Source organism: Rhynchophorus ferrugineus, unplaced genomic scaffold (assembly GCF_030347505.1).
Source record: "Rhynchophorus ferrugineus isolate W39M unplaced genomic scaffold, kcgeb_rfMv2 rfM7, whole genome shotgun sequence".
NCBI lineage: Eukaryota > Metazoa > Arthropoda > Insecta > Coleoptera > Curculionidae > Rhynchophorus > Rhynchophorus ferrugineus.
Window position 1 is genome coordinate 8,401,706 of NW_027472586.1, and position 18,644 is coordinate 8,420,349.

The following is an 18,644-nucleotide window of genomic DNA, read 5'->3' on the forward strand; positions in this document are numbered from 1 at the left end:
CGGCGTGATTTAAAAATATAGACATTGCTATAAAAAAAGTCGTAAAACAACTTTAAATATAAATACACCGGATTGAAACCGAAAAGTTGGACCCGATGATGACAAATTACGTAGTCTCCAGTGGTTTGTATTTTATGTTCCTCCTTTGATCTTAATTCGTTTGAGAAACAATAAAAATCTATACGAGAACTGAGTTTATCACTACATAGTATAAAACAAAGTCGCCTTTTCTGTCCCTATATCCCTATGTGCGCTTAAATCTTTAAAACTACGCAACGGATTTTGATGCGGTTTTTTTCAATAGATAGAGTGATTCAAGAGGAAGGTTTATATGTATAATACATGCATAATATACTAAGGCAACATTGCTAATTTTAGAGGTTTCTAACGTGATGTCGTAAATTAACCTATTTTTTTAGGCTTATTTAGCAATTAGCAAAAACGCTGCCTAACCCTACGAGTTAGATCAAATTAATGTACTACAGTATTGTACACCATAAAAAGGTCTACAAAAAAGTCCGCGATGGTATATGTTTATCTTTTAGGGATAACCCACATTAACCATTTTTATTGTTTACTTTTTACGTGAGAAAATGGCTTATTTACGAAGCTATTTTAAGCAATACGGCATTAATCCTTATCGAATTAAGTACCTTAAATACAGTGTGCAATTAATATAGATCAATATGGTTCCTTACAGCATGTAAATTAAAGAAATATTTTCGGAGATATTACAAATTTAAAATTTGCGTTTAAAAATGTGTAATGTAATAAAAATTGTATGAATTTAGATATTCCAAAGATAGCAGGAAATCTTCATAGTAAGTATAGGGGAAGAGGAATTGTTTTACTCCAAATTTAATGCGTGCAGGCCAAGGGCAGTAATGAATGAACCAAAAATACTAGATCGATTTTAATCATGTTTTCATTGAGTGACATAGGCATATATATTTTATGCCCGTGCAAAGTCGGAGCGGGCCGCTATGTTTTTATATACAACGTTCATATTTTTTCTGTAGTGTATTTAATTTAGTATCAGCATTGCACCCGTGCGAAGCCGGGGCGGGTCGCTAGTTAACTATAAATTTTATAGGAAGTAAATGCTAAGGAAGAGTTACAGATGTATGTAGTGTTCAAACAATAACGAGACTAATATTGTAACATTTTTAAGGTTAAAATTTATTCATATTTTCTTACCTATAAAGGGTGTTATGTATTTTTTTTAATTGAACCTACTTGAAAATAAAGAACGCTTCAGGACTCTGGGTCCGCTGCCTAGTCTAGGTGATTTGACAAATGTTCTAACTAAACTAGAACAGTAAAAAGTTATTGCTCCCGCCAGGAATCGAACCCGCAACTTCCGCGTATGAACTGAACGCTCTAAACATTACACCATCGAAGCAGCTGCCTGTTATCTTTCTACGACTTCACATATGATATGGTTAGCGCTTAGAAAGCAAACTAACTGGTTTTTACGCCAAACTACTTCGGTTCAGCAGTAACATTATACACAAATATGTGATTATTTTAGATAAAAAAATACGTGAACACTGTACATGCCTTTAAAATTTAATGGTTTCTCTCGATTATCTCAACATTGGTTTCTTGGAAGTGAAGAAGTCTTAAAAGTAATTCAAATAATCCGCCGTGCTGCAGAGTAAGATATAGATTAAGATATTTTACATCTATTTGTCGTGTAGATGGCTACTGATACCTATTGGGCCCACTGGGCAGAATGCTAAACCACTACGGGTAGTAAAAATGTTTTTACACAAGAACAAAACATATTTATAATTAAATAATAGTCTTACTTACCGTAATGATCATACAATGGTTTTCTTTGACCGCTCCACAGCATCCGAAGAACGAAATCAGAAAGATAACCACACCAACCACAATCAGGATTATCGGGGCCAGCTGATAACTCGGGTAAACGAAATTCGAATACTGAGCATAGATATGGAGGTAAGCTATGATCCCCACGACGAGAAGAGCCAAGCCAGATATCTGTAAAACAAGAAAAACACTTTTTGTATCATAACAAATCTAAGACGATGATTTACTGAAACTATTTTAATACGTTAACCTACAGCGGTCATGTATCCAAAAAAAAATAATTGAGCACTCAGCAAAAATTGATTTTTTGAAAATTTGTTGAATGTCTTCATCAAGATTCTTCAAAATTCGATTTACTGGGGTTGCTGCTTCTATATGTCGATTTATCCGAAACACATGATTTATCGCTGTCTTGGGAATAAGTGGACATGTAGCAATCGTACCGTTAGACCAATGCAGAACGATGAATTCTACGAGGGTCACTATTTATATTTCGGGAATAGGAAAAAAAAACAAATAGTTAAGTTGCGAATATATCTATATATTTTTTATTATTTTTCCTAAGTGCTCGCCACGATGATCGATACACTTTTGCATACGCTTAAACCAATTTTCAAAGGATTTATTCCATTCCGAATGAGGTATCTTCAAAACATGATTTTTGAACGCTTCAATAGCTTCTTCGGGCGATGAAAATCGTTGACCGCGCAGTTTTTTCTTCACGGATGGGAACAAAAAGAAGTCATTGAGTGATAAATCGGGGTTGTACGGCGGATGACCCAGCAATTCGATGTTTTGAGTGCTCAAATAGTCTTTTGTTTGAGCCGATGTGTGAGAGCTCGCATTGTCATGATGAAGAACAATCCGGCGTCTTTTGTTTGTTTTCCTTATATCACCGAAGACTTCTGAATGGTACACGGTAATTTCTTTTCCACAAGTACTTTGTAAAATAGGAAAAAAGAACAATTAAGACTCATTCTTCCTCATGACAATGTAAGCTCTTACAAATCGGCTGAAACAAGCACCTATTTGACTAGACAACAGGCCGAGTTGATGGGCTATCTTCCGTACAGCTCTGATTTTACACCAATTGAAAAATTGAACCGACTTCAAAAAATAAGGAACTCTAAAAATTAAAAAATAATCAACCTTTTTTTACAGGTCGTGATGTCAAACGAAGATGTACGAACCCTTTCCTGTATAAATTGTGAGGGAGGAAAGGTCGGAGATCATTGCTTGGAGCAGTTAGTTTTATATGTGCTTAGATTTTCCAACTATAGTATAAGCGAGACGGAGATGTACATATTTCTTCACGTACTAACTTTAAAAGAGAAAAGAAAAAAATACTGAATACTATTGACATGCAATTAATAATTTCATTTTAAATGAAGTAAATTAATTTTATATTTGAATGTTCTGTGGATCTGTAAAAAGTAATCGCATTTTTCTATGGAATGGAATAATACCCCACAAATGTTTTATCGTATTTTAAATATGTTAATTGCTATTTTTAAACAATATACTATGATAAATACAGACAATACAATAAAACTTAAACAAAACCTAAAAACTAAAGATGTACAATAACCACAAATACTAAATAAAAATTAAATATATACCTCATCATAGAAAAAAAACTAATCCATAACATAATTAAAAATGATCGCAAAATAACTACTAGAGCTTTTTAAAATAAAGTAAATGCTTTATTCATTATTGAACGGAAATATTTTTTAACAAAAATCAAGAGAATAATCATTACGTAGTACGAGAGTACTATTACATTAACAATCTTGAAAAATATCGTTCCAAAATGCTGCTATATTAATATACAATATATTGTTAATTTACAAGGAAACTACTAAAAAAATCATAAAACTATATATATAACATATAAACCTATGTAAGCATAAATTAGGTACGTTTTTGTCAAGGTCACGGCCAGGACGACAGAATCAGAACGTTAAAATATCAGTCTGAAAACAGAATCAGAATGAAACTAGTGGAACCAAAAATAGTAAATAAAAGTACACGACTGAAACAACGACGAAATATAACAGTCGATAGTCGTTTTCAATCGATAGTTCCCAACGCTAATTATTACCAACCGATCACTTTGAAGTTGGTGCCGAGTCCAAACAGTTATATTAATTTAGATTTGTTTTCTTGGTAATTCAATTTTTTGTATATGTCACAAAATTATATTATTAATTTTTGTATTGTTTCTCTTTCCATCGTTCAAACCCCAACAAACTCTTTAATACTCAAGAATTTATTTTTTTTAATTCAGAATACAGGGGTTAAAAACATTCCTTCCAAACTTATTCAAAACAACCAGTAAATGATAATTCAGGATCCCGTTAAAGTTAAAGATAAATAAAATCGAAATTCAAAAAGTGGAAATATTGATGAACGCTCGATTTTTATTAGATACAAAAATAAATCCCGAATAGCAACTGCTGTCAACCAATTATAGTTGGCACCTGGTTCCTTTCGGTTTTTCAGTTTGTGGTCATTAAACTGGCGCTCCGTGACTAAGACAGGAAGCTATTGTTGTTTCTCGTAATGTCACAGTGACAGGCTAATCTTCCTCGAATATGGCATCGGACAAAGCTCAAACTAATGACTAATGATACGTTTTACTATATTATCTTAATGTTAACATAAACCGTGTGGCAGACAACGACAAACATCGAGTCTCATTTAACTAATCGCTGCTGGGTATGTGAAAAAATAGTGCACGCTTTTAACGTTTAAACATAAGACGTCATAAATTTAGAAAAAATGACTTATGCAGAAAAATTAGGAAGTTATAAAGTTATTTAGAATAAAAAATATATCAGTCTATGTTTTGAACTCTCTCTTATTCAAAATTGAACCATTTATTGGTTAAAAATTCAGGCAAAGACAAAAATAAATTCCATAACTGTTTATTTACAAAAAAAATATATCAACTAACGGTTACGAACAGATTCTCTGTAACACTCTCAATGTTTCCCACCATTTTTGATATTCCCTCAAACATTTTAATCCATTTGTGAAACAGACGATATATATATAAATTGGTGTATATTTAAATGGCGAAAACATCGAATTTTAAACAAAATACCCCAGAGTCAGGCTACCGATATCACTTACCCCTCGCCTTTCCACGTTTCGTTTCGTTTGTTATTTTATATTTGTGCTCGCAACGTTGCCAAATTGTACAAATTGTATTTATATTTGGGGAACATTGAACGAGGCGACTTTATCCATTAAAATACATTAAGATTGACAAAATTAATTGAAATTTAATTAAACCGGTGAAAAAACGTCCAAGTTTATTGATCAACTATCTGACACGATCTCTCGTAATTATTTATAGAGGAATTAATACAAAATTAAACAAGCAATATAATAAACATACTTTGTTTTAACATAATGGAGAACAACACTGAATGCGTCATATTTATAAGCCGCACCAAATTTAACTTTTCATTTATTTTGACCTTGATAATAAAATACTAATGTAAGTAATATAATGAAACAAAAACAACCTTATAAAATATAATTCATTTTAACATTATAGTACATCCAAAGCATGTTTATTGAAGGACAAACAATCTACAGTTAATTAAACTGTCACAATAGTCTGTAGGGTAGAGTTGTTTTATTATATTTATATTAACATATAACAACGGTGGCGACCAGTACCAACACATATCGAATTTTATAGACCGATTTGGCTACATGTTCGGACGCATCAGACTTCATTCTGTCGCTTGTTAACTAGAGTAATGCTAATTAGTAAAAATGAGAAAGAGAAATGTTTCGAGTTTAAAAGGGATTTTACGTTTTTATAAACTGAATTTGGCAATACGTTCGACGGTGTTGATGACGTGCATTGGCTGTTTTATTGGAAGGATTATATGCCTTTTTTGTTCTTTAATGCATTGGTTTGTTTTTTTTTTTTTTTTTTTTTTTTTATAATTATATACATTGTTACTAGTCGTTGCCGACTAACCTACAATTTGTCCTTATAATAGCTTAAATCTAGGTATATATCTAATAGGACTCATCAGTCCTACATAGTCTCTAACATAATAATAATTGTTTTAACACTTTGAGTTTTTTCTAATGCACCTCACTGCACTACACTACAACACACTACACAAGTTCAAATGGTTTGGTCCTTTTGAGTCTGCGTCCGGTTTTGGTGTTGTCCAAGAGTTGTAATACTTCGAAATTAACATGAGAGTGAAGTCTCTCCTCATGTCTCTTTGCAATTCTTTTAATTTCTTGATTGACAGTCGGTATCTGAAGATCTCGATGTAAATAAATGGTCCGATAATATCTGGGTGCACCTACGATGCTTCTTAGGACTTTGTTCTGGAAAACTTGTATTAGATTTATGTTGCTTTTTGCGGAACATCCCCATAATTGTATTCCGTATGTCCATATAGGTTTTAATATTTGTTTATATAGAAGTAATTTATTATGTATAGTTAATTGAGATTTTCTTCCAATTAGCCAATACATTTTTCTATATTTTAACTCAAGATCTTTTCTTTTCTTTTTGACATGTTCCTTCCACCGTAGTTTTGCATCAAGTGTCATTCCGAGATACTTAGCATTATTGCTGTATGGTATGACAGTGTGGTTTATGGTCAATGGTGTATGCGCGGCCTGTTTATAGGTGAATTGAACATGCACAGATTTGTTTTGGTTAATTTGTATTTTCCAGATTTGGGTCCATTTATTTATAGTGTCAGTAGCCTGTTGTAGGTTTCGGGTTGCTTCTTCGCTATTGTTTCCGACAGCAAGAATAGCAGTATCATCAGCAAATGTAGCCATTGTGATGTTTTCGATTTGTGGTATATCACATGTATAAAGTAGGTACAGAATTGGCCCCAGTACACTTCCTTGTGGTACACCTGCTTTAGCTTCTTTTATTGTAGAGTAAGCTTCCTCTTGTTTCACTCTAAACATTCTGGCTGTGATGTAAGATTTTAATAGTTCGGTGTGTTGCTTCGGTAACATTTTCTGTAGCTTATGGACGAGGCCTTTGTGCCATACCTTGTCGAAAGCTTGTGCTACATCTAAGAATACAGCTGAGCATACTTTATTATCTTCATAGGCTTTTTCAATAACATCTGTTATTCTATGCACTTGATCAATCGTTGAATGTTTGGTAATAAACCCAAACTGGTGTGTTGGTATTAGGTTTTTTCTCTCTATAATTGGTTTTAATCTTTTCAAGAGGAGCTTTTCAAATACCTTAGCTATCATCGGTAACAGTGAGATAGGTCGATAAGCTTTTATATCATTTGGTGATTTTCCAGGTTTTGGAACCATTATTATTTCAGCCATTTTCCAAACGTCTGGGACATATTTCAGTCGAAATGCTGCATTGATTAAGTTAGTGAGCTTTATAATACCCTTTCTTGGCAGATTGTGCAGCAATTGCCCTGTTATTAAATCATAGCCTGGTGATTTATTTGGCTTGATGTTAGTTTTAATAACGTTGGTGACTTCTTTCGGCGTTGTTAATTGAATTGTCGAATTTTCGCCGTCTATGTCCGGTAAAGTATGTTCAATTTCACTTTCGTTTGGTTTGAAAGTTTTCTCTAAATGGTCAGCGAATGCTTCTGCTTTCTCCAGGTTGCTGCGTGCCCAACTTCCATGCATGTTTCTTATCGGAGGACTATGTAGACAGGATCGTTTTAGGTATTTAGTGGCTTTCCAGAGCGAATAGTCTGTGTTCTTGTCATCTGTTAAATTTCGTAGATAGTTATTTATGGAATTGTTTTTAATTTCCAAAATTTCCCTCTTCAACCTTTGTGTTATGTTGTTTAAGATATTCTTATTTTCAGGTGTTCTATTTTGCTGCCATTTTTTCCGTAGTTTTCGTTTTTCAGCTACCATTTCCTTGATTTCTTTCGGGTAATTTATTCCTTTGGTTGAAGTTTTAATTTCTGGAGTGTTATTCCAAGCAGCCTGTTGGATATCTGCAACGAATTTTTCGGTTTCATAATTTAATTGGTCTTCTGTCTTAAGGGGAACATTTAGTTGAATTCGATTGTTTATTTCTTCAACAAATCCTTCCCAGTCTGTCCTCTTGTTGGTTAATGTTGGATTTTGTTGTTTTCTTATAATGTTTTCACTCAGCGTCAAAATCACAGGTGTGTGATCTGAACTTAAGTCAAAATTTTCTTCAACTTCCATGTAATTAGTGGTTATGTTTCTAGCTATAAAGAAATCTAACAGGTCTGGAGTTTTCTCTGGATCGGTAGGCCAATAAGTTGGTTTTCCTGTCGACATGTAACTGCACCCTAGCTCAGCAGCTGCTTTATGTAATTCATTACCTTTAGTTGTCGTCATTCTAGATCCCCATCTTGTATTTTTAGCATTGAAATCACCACCGATTATAAATTTTTCTCCTAGGTTATTTAGAACATTCAAGTAATTTTCTTTTTTTTGGTTGTATCTTGGAGGGCTATATATGGAAGCTAATGTAACCCTGTATTTGCTAGATATAACAGTTACTGCCGTTACCTGATTTTCTGCTAAACTGAGTCCGGGTTCTTGATGATGGCAAATATTATTTTTTATTATTATTGCACTTCCTCCTCTTGCTGTGTTAGCTGGATGAATGGTGTGGTAAAAGTAATATCCTCTAAATTTAATAAAGGATTCCTTTGTCAAATGGGTTTCAGATATTAAGCAAATATCTATTTTTTGCAATTCTAGGAATACTTGTAGGTCAGCGTGATGTTTCTGAATCCCATTAGCATTCCAAATTGCGATGCGGATGTCTTTACTTGCCATTTTTAGTTCTTGAGGCCACCGCCCTATTGTTTTCGAGTTTAAGTAATCTTTCAGAAAACGATTCAATAATCTTTTCCTGATTGTCCAGCTTTGCTATAAGTTTCAATAGCAGTTCGTTGGTTGTAACGTCTTCTTTTTTTGTTTCTTTTTGAGCGGTTTGGTTTATGCTTTGAGCATAGGTCATTTCATCGTTGACTTCGTTGTACATTTTTGGTTGTTTATTTTGAGTCACTGTTTTTTGCTCTTTAGCCTGACTGATTTTATTTCTTCTCTCTTGGAATGTTTTCGCAACTACGCATCCTCTGTAGCTTGCTGGATGCGCTTCATTGCAATTCGCACATTTCGCTTTTGTTCCTTTGGGTTTTTTGCATTCTCCCGTGATGTGTTTTCCTGAGCATTTTACACACCTTGGTTCCCTTTTACAGAATTTTTGTGTGTGTCCATGTAATTGGCATCTCTTGCACTGTGGCACAAGATTTGCCTTTCTAAGAGGTTCTATTTTTACTTCGACTCCTAGAATTTGTTTAATTTCATAAATTGCTTTTATGTCCGTGTTATGTTGGAATGATAACATAAACAGTGGTAAAGGCTTCTTCTGGACAACTATTTCTCCATTGTTATTTTTATTTCGTTCTTTTTTCAGGATATTTGTGACGTCAGTACATTTAAGTCCATTTTTTATTAACTCATCCACTATTTTAGTAGTTTTAGCTGTCGGTGGAAGCCCTCTTGCCATTACTTTAATGTCTCTGGTTTGCTTATCTTCATACGAGTGCCATTGTAATTTTAGGAATTCCAAGCACTCAGCAATTTTCGTAAAAGTTTTACGACATTCGGCATTTAATTTGATTTGTCCATTGTTTAATGTTGTTGCTCTAAATAGTATATTATTTGTTTTCATTGTTTCATATAGCAAGTCAAAGTCTGTGACATTACTTACTATAATTGGAGGTGGTCTCGGCACTTTTATTTCTTTATTCAATTCTTGTGCTTTAATGGTTTTTGGTTGTTGTGGTGAAGCTTCAGGTGTATAGTTTGCTTTTCGTTTCTTATTTCTTTTAACTGTTATCCAGCCTACTTCTTTTTGCAATTCTTCCTCGTCTGTTTCATAGTTTACAGGCAATTTGTTTTCAGTGCACTGGTTCACTACGGGAATGCTAGTTGGATTGTCTGTGTTTTGGTTTTTTATTAGGAGTTGTAGTGCATCTAATTGTTTTTGCATATTTGTTAGTGCAATTTCCAGATTCCGTCGGGCTGTTTTTTCGTTAATATACGCATTATAGAGAGCTTGCTCATTTTGCGTTCTCTTATGGTTTTCTTGACAAAAGATTTGATTCTGTTGTGCCAGATAAGCTTCACCTGACGTTGAAGATTGTGTTTCCATCTCATTTAGTCTCTGGTTCTCTCTATTAATCATTTTTATTTAATGAATAGTTTAATTCACGTTTTTACAAAAATTTCAGTACCGGTATTTGTTTCAGAACCGTTATAACGCCGCATTTGTGGTACAGATGATGCACCTCCGACCCTTAACAGCCCCCAAAATTTTACCTTTGTTACTTTATTGCAGTGACCGTCGTTTCAAACACATTTTCACTAAACATTTAACGCGGAGTTTTAACACTGTTATTGTCGTCACGGTTTTTACTTATTTTTTAAAATCGCATTTGTGGCACAGGTAGTACACTTTCAAATTTATTACACTGACCGTCGCTCCAAACACGTCTTTACTCTACGAAGGTCGAACGACAACTGATTGGTTTGTTTGAAATGGAAATTCACGTTGTTTATAAACAAACAATGGAACTCATAAACTAGAAAATCACCAGGACAAGTTTACTCGAGTTTACGCATTTCAAACTATAAAATTGTGTTTTTTTTTTATCGAACCACAAAACTTATTAAACAACGTAGTAGGTCATGTCTACAACGATTAATTTAAATGTATGACAATCATTCACTTTAATATATCTTCTTATATATTTTATGTATTTTAAAGATACCTTTCCATAATAACCGTATTACTGACAAATTGGGTCATAAAATTCCATAAATTATTCGAAGAAGAAAACTGCATTACAGTATATGGGGAATCATGTCACCGTACCGAACCAATCCTATTATATATGTGTGTGTAAGACTATACAATTAAAGTTGTATGTAGATAATTTTGCAGGTGTTGACCCAGAAAGATTTTCCAACACAATAGGGGCTACCGATAACAATTTCCTTCTGTTTTGAAAGGTAGAACGTCAAGAAACAATGATATAATTATATTAGATTTACCTTTTACTGGGTATTAAAATGTGATTCTCCTTAATAACATCATAATTACTCACTTCACACAAAACCTTCATTATTTTAAGTATTTTTCAACAATGAAAACGCCTAAATACTCGCATGATATTTTTACTACCCCTAAACTGTTAGCTGTCAAACTGTTCATTTGGATTGGCAACACTTTAACACACAATAGCGGTAAATTGAAGTTCTGCCTACGTTCTGGAACATCTTTTATATGCCGCACACTACACCAAAATATTTACAGTAAGATATATTTAAAATAGGCCTAAGATTAAATTTCCATGAAAGGAATATTTCTAATCCTAACTCAAAGAGGGCGTTCCAGTCAGAAAAAAAAACAGTTTCTTGTCTCGGATCATGAGTCATCGGTCGTATTATAGCTATATCCTCTCACATCCAATAAAACAGCCAACTCACGTGACAGATGATGTCGAATATGTTGTCAAATGCAGCGACGGATTTTTACTTCTCATTTTGTTCTAATCAAAAAGAGAGAGAATGTTGTCTGATGCGTCGGAACATGTAACCGAATCAGTCTATAAAACATATTATTTTAAGTAAAATTTTTTAATAATTTCTTTAAAAAAAACCTAATAGACATTATAGGCGAAAACAAAAATTATGTTTATAACCTAAAAACCGCATTGAAAAGTGACGTGTTTGTATTTTATTTTTATTGTATTGTGTTTATAGTATATTTTTTATTACTTCTTTCTATTACACATGACATAAATATTGAAGCTAACTTTTATATTATCTCGCAATTTTTGTAATTCTATTTTTTTAGTTTTAATAGCCTAAAATTTCAAGGTTTTGTGAATATGACACCCACAGAGAAATTCTATTACTCTATGATGACACCTCGGCATTTCATGATCATATAGTCTTTGTATTGCGTTCATTGTAAATAAATTATTGCACATTTTCATATGTTTTGATGACTAATAACAGACAAATCAACGCTTATGATAAAAAAAAACAACATAAGAACAATTAATTAATTATTTTGAGACTAAAATAATTATCTCTTCAGTCATTCTTCTGTCTGTACGTTATTTATATCTTTTAAATGATTAGATCAATCACACTACAATGAATCAGAGTTTGTTATTCATTCAAGTTATATGCATATTTAAGTAAATCCTAATGTTAAATGATTAAAATTCAAGGAAACCTTATAAAATCAAGAACAGAACAATTTTCTAAAATCCTCTACTCAAACGGATACTTTTAAAAGAGAACATTTCTACGTTGTACGATTTTTTATCCACCTAGACTTATTTTATTACAATGAAAGATGTAATTTAGTGTAATTTAATAATTTGTGTAACCCACTGGTTGACTGACGTCGCCGGTGCAACTATGTTGATAAAATAATTTTTGCTGTAATTTTCTCTATCGCGCTTTACAAATATAATTCAAAATAGTGTTTTAATAGTTAATAATATTTAATCAAATGCAAGGTCAAGTGAAGTACAATGTAAGAGGGACGTATAATAACACCAAAATTCATTCTGTATTTTTCTAACTTGTCTAGAATGTTATACATGTTTTCTCTATATTATGTGCTGTCATATCGAAACAGCTGTCATCGGACGCCCCATTTGGAATTGAGTGCTAGAATGTATACATAGTTTTTCCAATAAAACAGCCAATGTTGCCAAGCCAGCACCAAATTTAAGTTTTCCTTTATTTTGATTTTGATTTTTGATTTTTTTTTTGATTAAATAAAATACTAATGTAAATAAAATAAAAATAGGGTTACAAAATATAATTTATTTTAACATTATAGTACATCTAATGCATATCTGGTGAAGGATTTTTATTGAACTACAGTAAATGAAACAGCCACAATAGTTTGTGGGTTTCAGTATTTTATTATATTTACATTGTCATATCACAACGGTGTCGACCAGTACCAAAACAAATAGAATTTTATAGACCAATCTGGTTACATGTTTGGACGCATCAGGCTTCATTCTGTCTCTTTTTAACTAGAGTAATGCTAATTAGTAAAATAAGAAGGAAAAATGCTCCGAGTTTAAAAGGAATTTTATATTTTCACAAAGTGAATTTTGCAATACGGTGTTGATGACGTGTATTGGCTGTTTTATTGGAAAGACCATATGTCTTTTCAGTTCTTTAATGAATTGGTTATTATTTACAATAAATATGATGGCAAATTCGAATCTAGAACATTTTAATCAATATTCTTTGTTTGTTTTAAACAGTTATGGCATGCTTTATTTTATTTCCTATTGACAGGAATATTTTTGGCAATCACATCTTGGCAGCCGTCTAGAATTAGAAGCATTATTAATGCAGCAAAATGAACAGACAACAAACCATAATCCGTCCAATAAAGCAGTCAATATACGTCATCAAAATGTTTACAATTTTGATTTACGTTTGCAGACTTATAACCGCTATTATAAATATTGTTTTAAAGAATTTTTCGGACATTTGGCAACATGGTCCGCTTATTTTACCAAGCAAACAACGTACATTGAATGCTATAGATTGATTCGGTTACATGTTCCGACACATCCGATAGCATTTTATTACTGCACATATTTATAAAGTGCAATCGCTAATATATTCGACGTCATTTATGACTTGTATCAGCTGTTTTATTGGACGCGCGTTCACCGTAAAATCCCAACAATTTCTTCCCTAATAAAATTCTTTGTAACAGGTAAAACTATTACAGGTCCCTGAATATTCATTAAAAATTCTAGAATAATGATTTAAATGAGTAGAAATCATTTTAAGAAGATTTTAATGCAATTTGCAGAAAGTTATTAAGTATGAAGTGGTCATAAATATAAAGTATATAAGCATGTATCATATGTCGGATGTACGTTGGAGTAGATGAAGTTAAAGTGAATAGATTGGATATATATAATAGAGTAACATGTCAATTGAAAAGTCCCCGGCCTGACACATAGATGGCCCTACTAGAATTAAATCCATATGTTTTTTGGTTAGCTCTAACCCTCAAAAGATGTGTGTATAAATTTGACAGGTGTCGGATCATCAGTTTGTGAATTATAGCATTTTGAGTGAAGCAACTTTTGTTATTGTGAAAAAAATTGATAAAAAGGAATATCGCGTGATGATAAAATATTGATTCTTGAGGGGAAAAAATACAGTTGAAGCAAAAACTTCGCTTGATGCCGAGTTCCGGATACTGCCCTAGGAAAATCAACCCTCAAGGATTGGTATGCTAAGTTTGGACGTGGTAAAAGTTGGAGGGTAGCTATAATCAGTGTATCACCCTTGAAGGGAATTATGTTGAATAAAAGTAGTAGTAGGCCGGGGGCTTTTCAACTGATCTGTTACTTGAACCACTGCACCGTGAGAGTTTATGCTGTACAAAATCTCGCCTTCGATTTTCGCGTAACGAAATACACGGAAAAATAGTTGAAAATATGAATCGTCGCATCTGACACGACCAAAACAACGTTACGAATTATCCTTTACCGAGTTAAATGACATCATTTTTAATTAACTTCATATCCCGGCCGTCACCCATTCACCGGGGAGTTCAAGCGCCAGCGACCACCAACAACAACATATGATAAATATTTTACTTTTATTTCAAAGTGTTCTAATTAGATAAAACAAATAGATAGATCACCATATATAAATACACTTTGTTCATTTAAAGTAATCAATTAATTAATTAACCAGCACTGTCCACGAAACAGCAAAAATTTTTCGGAAAACCCTCATGAATTTTCATCTGCTAAGTTCCAAAATCTCTTTAAATTATCGGTTAGGGGCTACTTTCAGTGAAGCATTGTCGGTACTTGGTTAACTTCGGCAATTCTCGCGTGATCATTACAAGTAATCGAAAGGTAGAAATCACCTGAATGTCATTTGGTAGTTATTTTATAATTGATTTTAATTTTTCTAATTGGATTCACTTCTATAGTTATATTCGTCATATTTTAGACAAAATTGAACTACTGCGTTAAGTTTAAAGGAATGAATGAGGAAATTGAACAAAAAACATTAAAATTTTACTATATAACATGTCAACTCAAAAGTCCCCGGCCTGACATATAAATGGCGCTAGTAGAATTAAATTCATATGTTTTTTAGTTAGCCCTAACCTTCAAAACATGCGTGTATAAATTTGACAGCTGTCGGATCATTAATTTGTGAATTATAGCATTTTGAGTGAAGCAAGTTTTGTTATTGTGAAAAAAATGGATAAAAAGGAATTTCGCGTGTTGATAAAATATTGCTTTTGGAAAGGAAAAAATACAATTGAAGCAAAAACTTGGCTTGATGCCGATTTTCCGGACACTGCCCCCGGAAAATCAACCATCAAGGATTGGTGTGCTAAGTTTAGACGTGATGAAATGGGCACCGAAGACGGTGAACGCAGTGGACGCCCAAAAGAGATTGTTACCGACGAAAACATTTAAAAAATCCACCAAATGGTTTTGAATGACCGTAAATTGAAATTGAATGAAATAGCAGACAGTCCAAAGATATTAACTGAACGTGTATATTATATCATTTACGAATATTTGGGTATGAATAAGCTCTGTGTAAAGCGGGTGCCGCGCGAGCTCACTTTTGACCAAAAATAACGACGAGTTGATGATTCGGAGCAGTGTTTGAAGATGATCAAGCGTAATAAACGCGAGTTTTTGTGTCGATATGTGACAATGGATGAAACATGGCTTCATCATTTCACTCCGAAGTCCAATCGACAGTCATCCGAGTGGACTGCACACGATGAACCCGCTCCAAAGCGTGAGAAAACGCAACAGTCGGCTGGCAAAGTTATAGCGTCTGTATTTTGGGATGCGCATTGAATAATTTTCATTGACTGCCTTGAAAAGGAAGGACCATCAACAGCGACTATTACATAGCGTTATTGGACCGTTTGAAGGAGGAAATTGCCGAAAAACGGTCACATTAGAAGAAAAAGAAAGTGCTGCTTCACCAAGACAATGTACCCTGGCACAAGTCAGTGAAAACGATGCAAAAATCCATTAATGGAGCTTCGAATTGCTTCCTCATCCACCGTATTCTCCAAATCTGGCCCCCAGGGACTATTTCCTGCTCTCAGATCTCAAAAGAATGCTCGCTGGGAAGAAATTTTCGTCGAATCAAGAGGTGATCGCCGAAACTGAGGCCTATTTTGAAGCAAAGGACAAATCGTACTACAAAAATGGTATCGGAAACTTGGAGGGTCGCTATAATCAGGGTATCACTCTTGAAGGGAATTATGTGAAATAAAAAATAATAATTTTGTCAAAAAATGTGTTTTATTATGGTAGGCCGGGAACTTTTCAAATGACCTGTTATGTCTAATATTGAATATATATAAGAAAATATGCAAGATCTGGAAATTTAGCAAAATAACATTTTAGTTCGCACACCAGGTATCACTATGAATTAACTCTTGTATTTTATATTTTCTACATTTTACTTTTTCAGATTCATGTAAATTTATTTTTATATATTGACTAACCTGCTAACTGTCAAATTGCCTCAAGAAAGTTATATATGAATTTTAGGAAGCCAAAAGGGATTATAACTATAATCAGTCCGCTACAGACTTGGAGTTTCAAAATTTAAACAAAATGGTTTCCACTATACACCTATGTGGGACAAAAGCCATTTTTTATAATGGGTAACCCTGTTATATATAGCAAGTGATAGATTCTATAGATCAGGTATGATAATTCTCTGCAAATAGGAGTTTTGGCAACCTGTATGAATTTATTTATTTTCACAATAACGGCACAATAGTAATAAAATTAGTCCAACCAATATTAGGAATATTAAAATAGATCAGGCCCGGTGAAAATCTGAAAGTGATGGTAACACTTGATGATTCACAGTGATATTACACAATACATATTTATATTTACCCAAAAATCTTTTAAAAAAACGACACTTCTTACGACTTGAAATAATTACTCAATATATAATTAATTTAGTAAGGCAATTAATAAATATACTAATTATATTCAATCATTGTACTGCAAAATGTACCGCATTTATAGGCTCAAACAAAAACAAATCGATATAAAAAACAACTCTCAAATGCATAAATAACACAAAAAGGACCAGGATAAGCGAAAAATAACATTATTTTTACTATTAAATAAGAACTTATTAAACCTAACAAATTGTGTATGCATTTTGTCTACAAATACATCAAATTCAACCATAATCCGAGATAACCACAATTATCAATGTTACATTCTAAGAAATTAAAAAGCTATCGAACATGGGGCGGAGACATTGAAAATTATCATTACTGATAATGAAGACGCTAAATCTACAAGCAATCAGAAGAATTCAGAATAATGTTACATAAACTTGTCAATTACCGACTCAATATTAGCTGTAAAAATGTGTTAAAGACAAAATATTGTGCGAATTTACCATAAACCTACATATAATACGAAGGAATACCACAATTTTCCATAATGATGTTTATTGATAATAAAAGATACCCATGATACAAAACAAAAACACCTAAATAGCTTTCTCCTGTATTGTTTTTACAGAGAATATAGATGAAATCGATTTATTACGATTTCGAATTTATTTAAATAAACACGTACATGAAAATTTCAAAAATAGAATATAGAAACCCATGCATTAATCTTATAAATTATATGTCACTGACTAATATAATTTCGACATATTCAATACCCCTTGATACTTTGCCAACAATATATGATAAAAAAGCTACCACATTGTTACAGAAAATATGTTTTACTATGAAATATGCAATAATTATTTAAACTTACATTAAATCAACAATATATAGAATATTGAATAAAATATCATATACTTTTAACTATATATCTTGAAATTTAACACACATCTAATCCTAATATAAAAGTTAATTAAATTTCATAGACTGAATATTGATATTAAATACTAATTGTCACGAAATGTACTTTGAATGATAGTAATTACTTTAAGGCTATATTATAATTATGTAAACTAGCCTGGTTTCCTGAATCACTGCATAATCTATTTGTCTTTTCAAATAAAATTGCAAATATAATCCAAACAAATGTAATATATAATTAATATTGAAACATTATTTTCTCCTATTTGGCATATTACTTTCAAGTTGGTTATGAAAATACATTTTTACTTTACTATAATTAATTTGTATATATTATGATAATATAAAGGTATCAATATTTTAATAATCAAACGATAACTGTCTTATTATAAATAAGTAAATTAAAATGAATATTGTTACCATAGTGCCAATAAAGGTACATTTAATTATTTTAAATAAAGCGGTAATTAAATAATTTATAAAAACACATTAACACAACTAACGAATTATATTTAAACTTACGGCAAATAGTAGGTTGAAACAAAAAAGTAGATATTTAACGCAGGTCATACCACCTGAAACCATTTTTCTGATATTTGTGAAAAAATAAGGTCCACTAATAATCCCAATAAATTAATTATTCACTAAACTATGAAACAACACCTTGACTTGCAAGTGACAATGCCGACACTAAGTGGAAATATCTATTTAATTCAGTATAACACTTCTATTTACCAGAACCCTGTCTGAAATAAAAACATACGTGATACACGACGGTCCTTACAAAACAAACTAGCCCGCGCAGTGTGATGCGCAAAGAATAACCGGAGAAATTTCGATTTTAATTCCTGGCTAACAAATT

The 18,644-nt window shown here is 32.5% G+C and overlaps 1 protein-coding gene across 1 annotated transcript in view; it reads right to left on the bottom strand.

Annotated features, from left to right (window-relative positions):
- LOC143199401 (CD63 antigen) overlaps nucleotides 1-18,581 on the bottom strand; it is a 40,756-nt gene extending 22,175 nt beyond the window's left edge. The window contains exons 1-2 of the mRNA XM_076409194.1: nucleotides 18,305-18,581; nucleotides 1,816-2,007 (exon numbers count right to left, since the gene is read on the bottom strand). Of these exons, the coding sequence (XP_076265309.1) occupies nucleotides 1,816-2,007; nucleotides 18,305-18,367 (255 nt within the window). The 5' untranslated portion in view covers nucleotides 18,368-18,581. The remainder of the gene's footprint in view (nucleotides 1-1,815; nucleotides 2,008-18,304) is intronic.
- Between the last annotated feature and the right edge of the window lie 63 nt (nucleotides 18,582-18,644).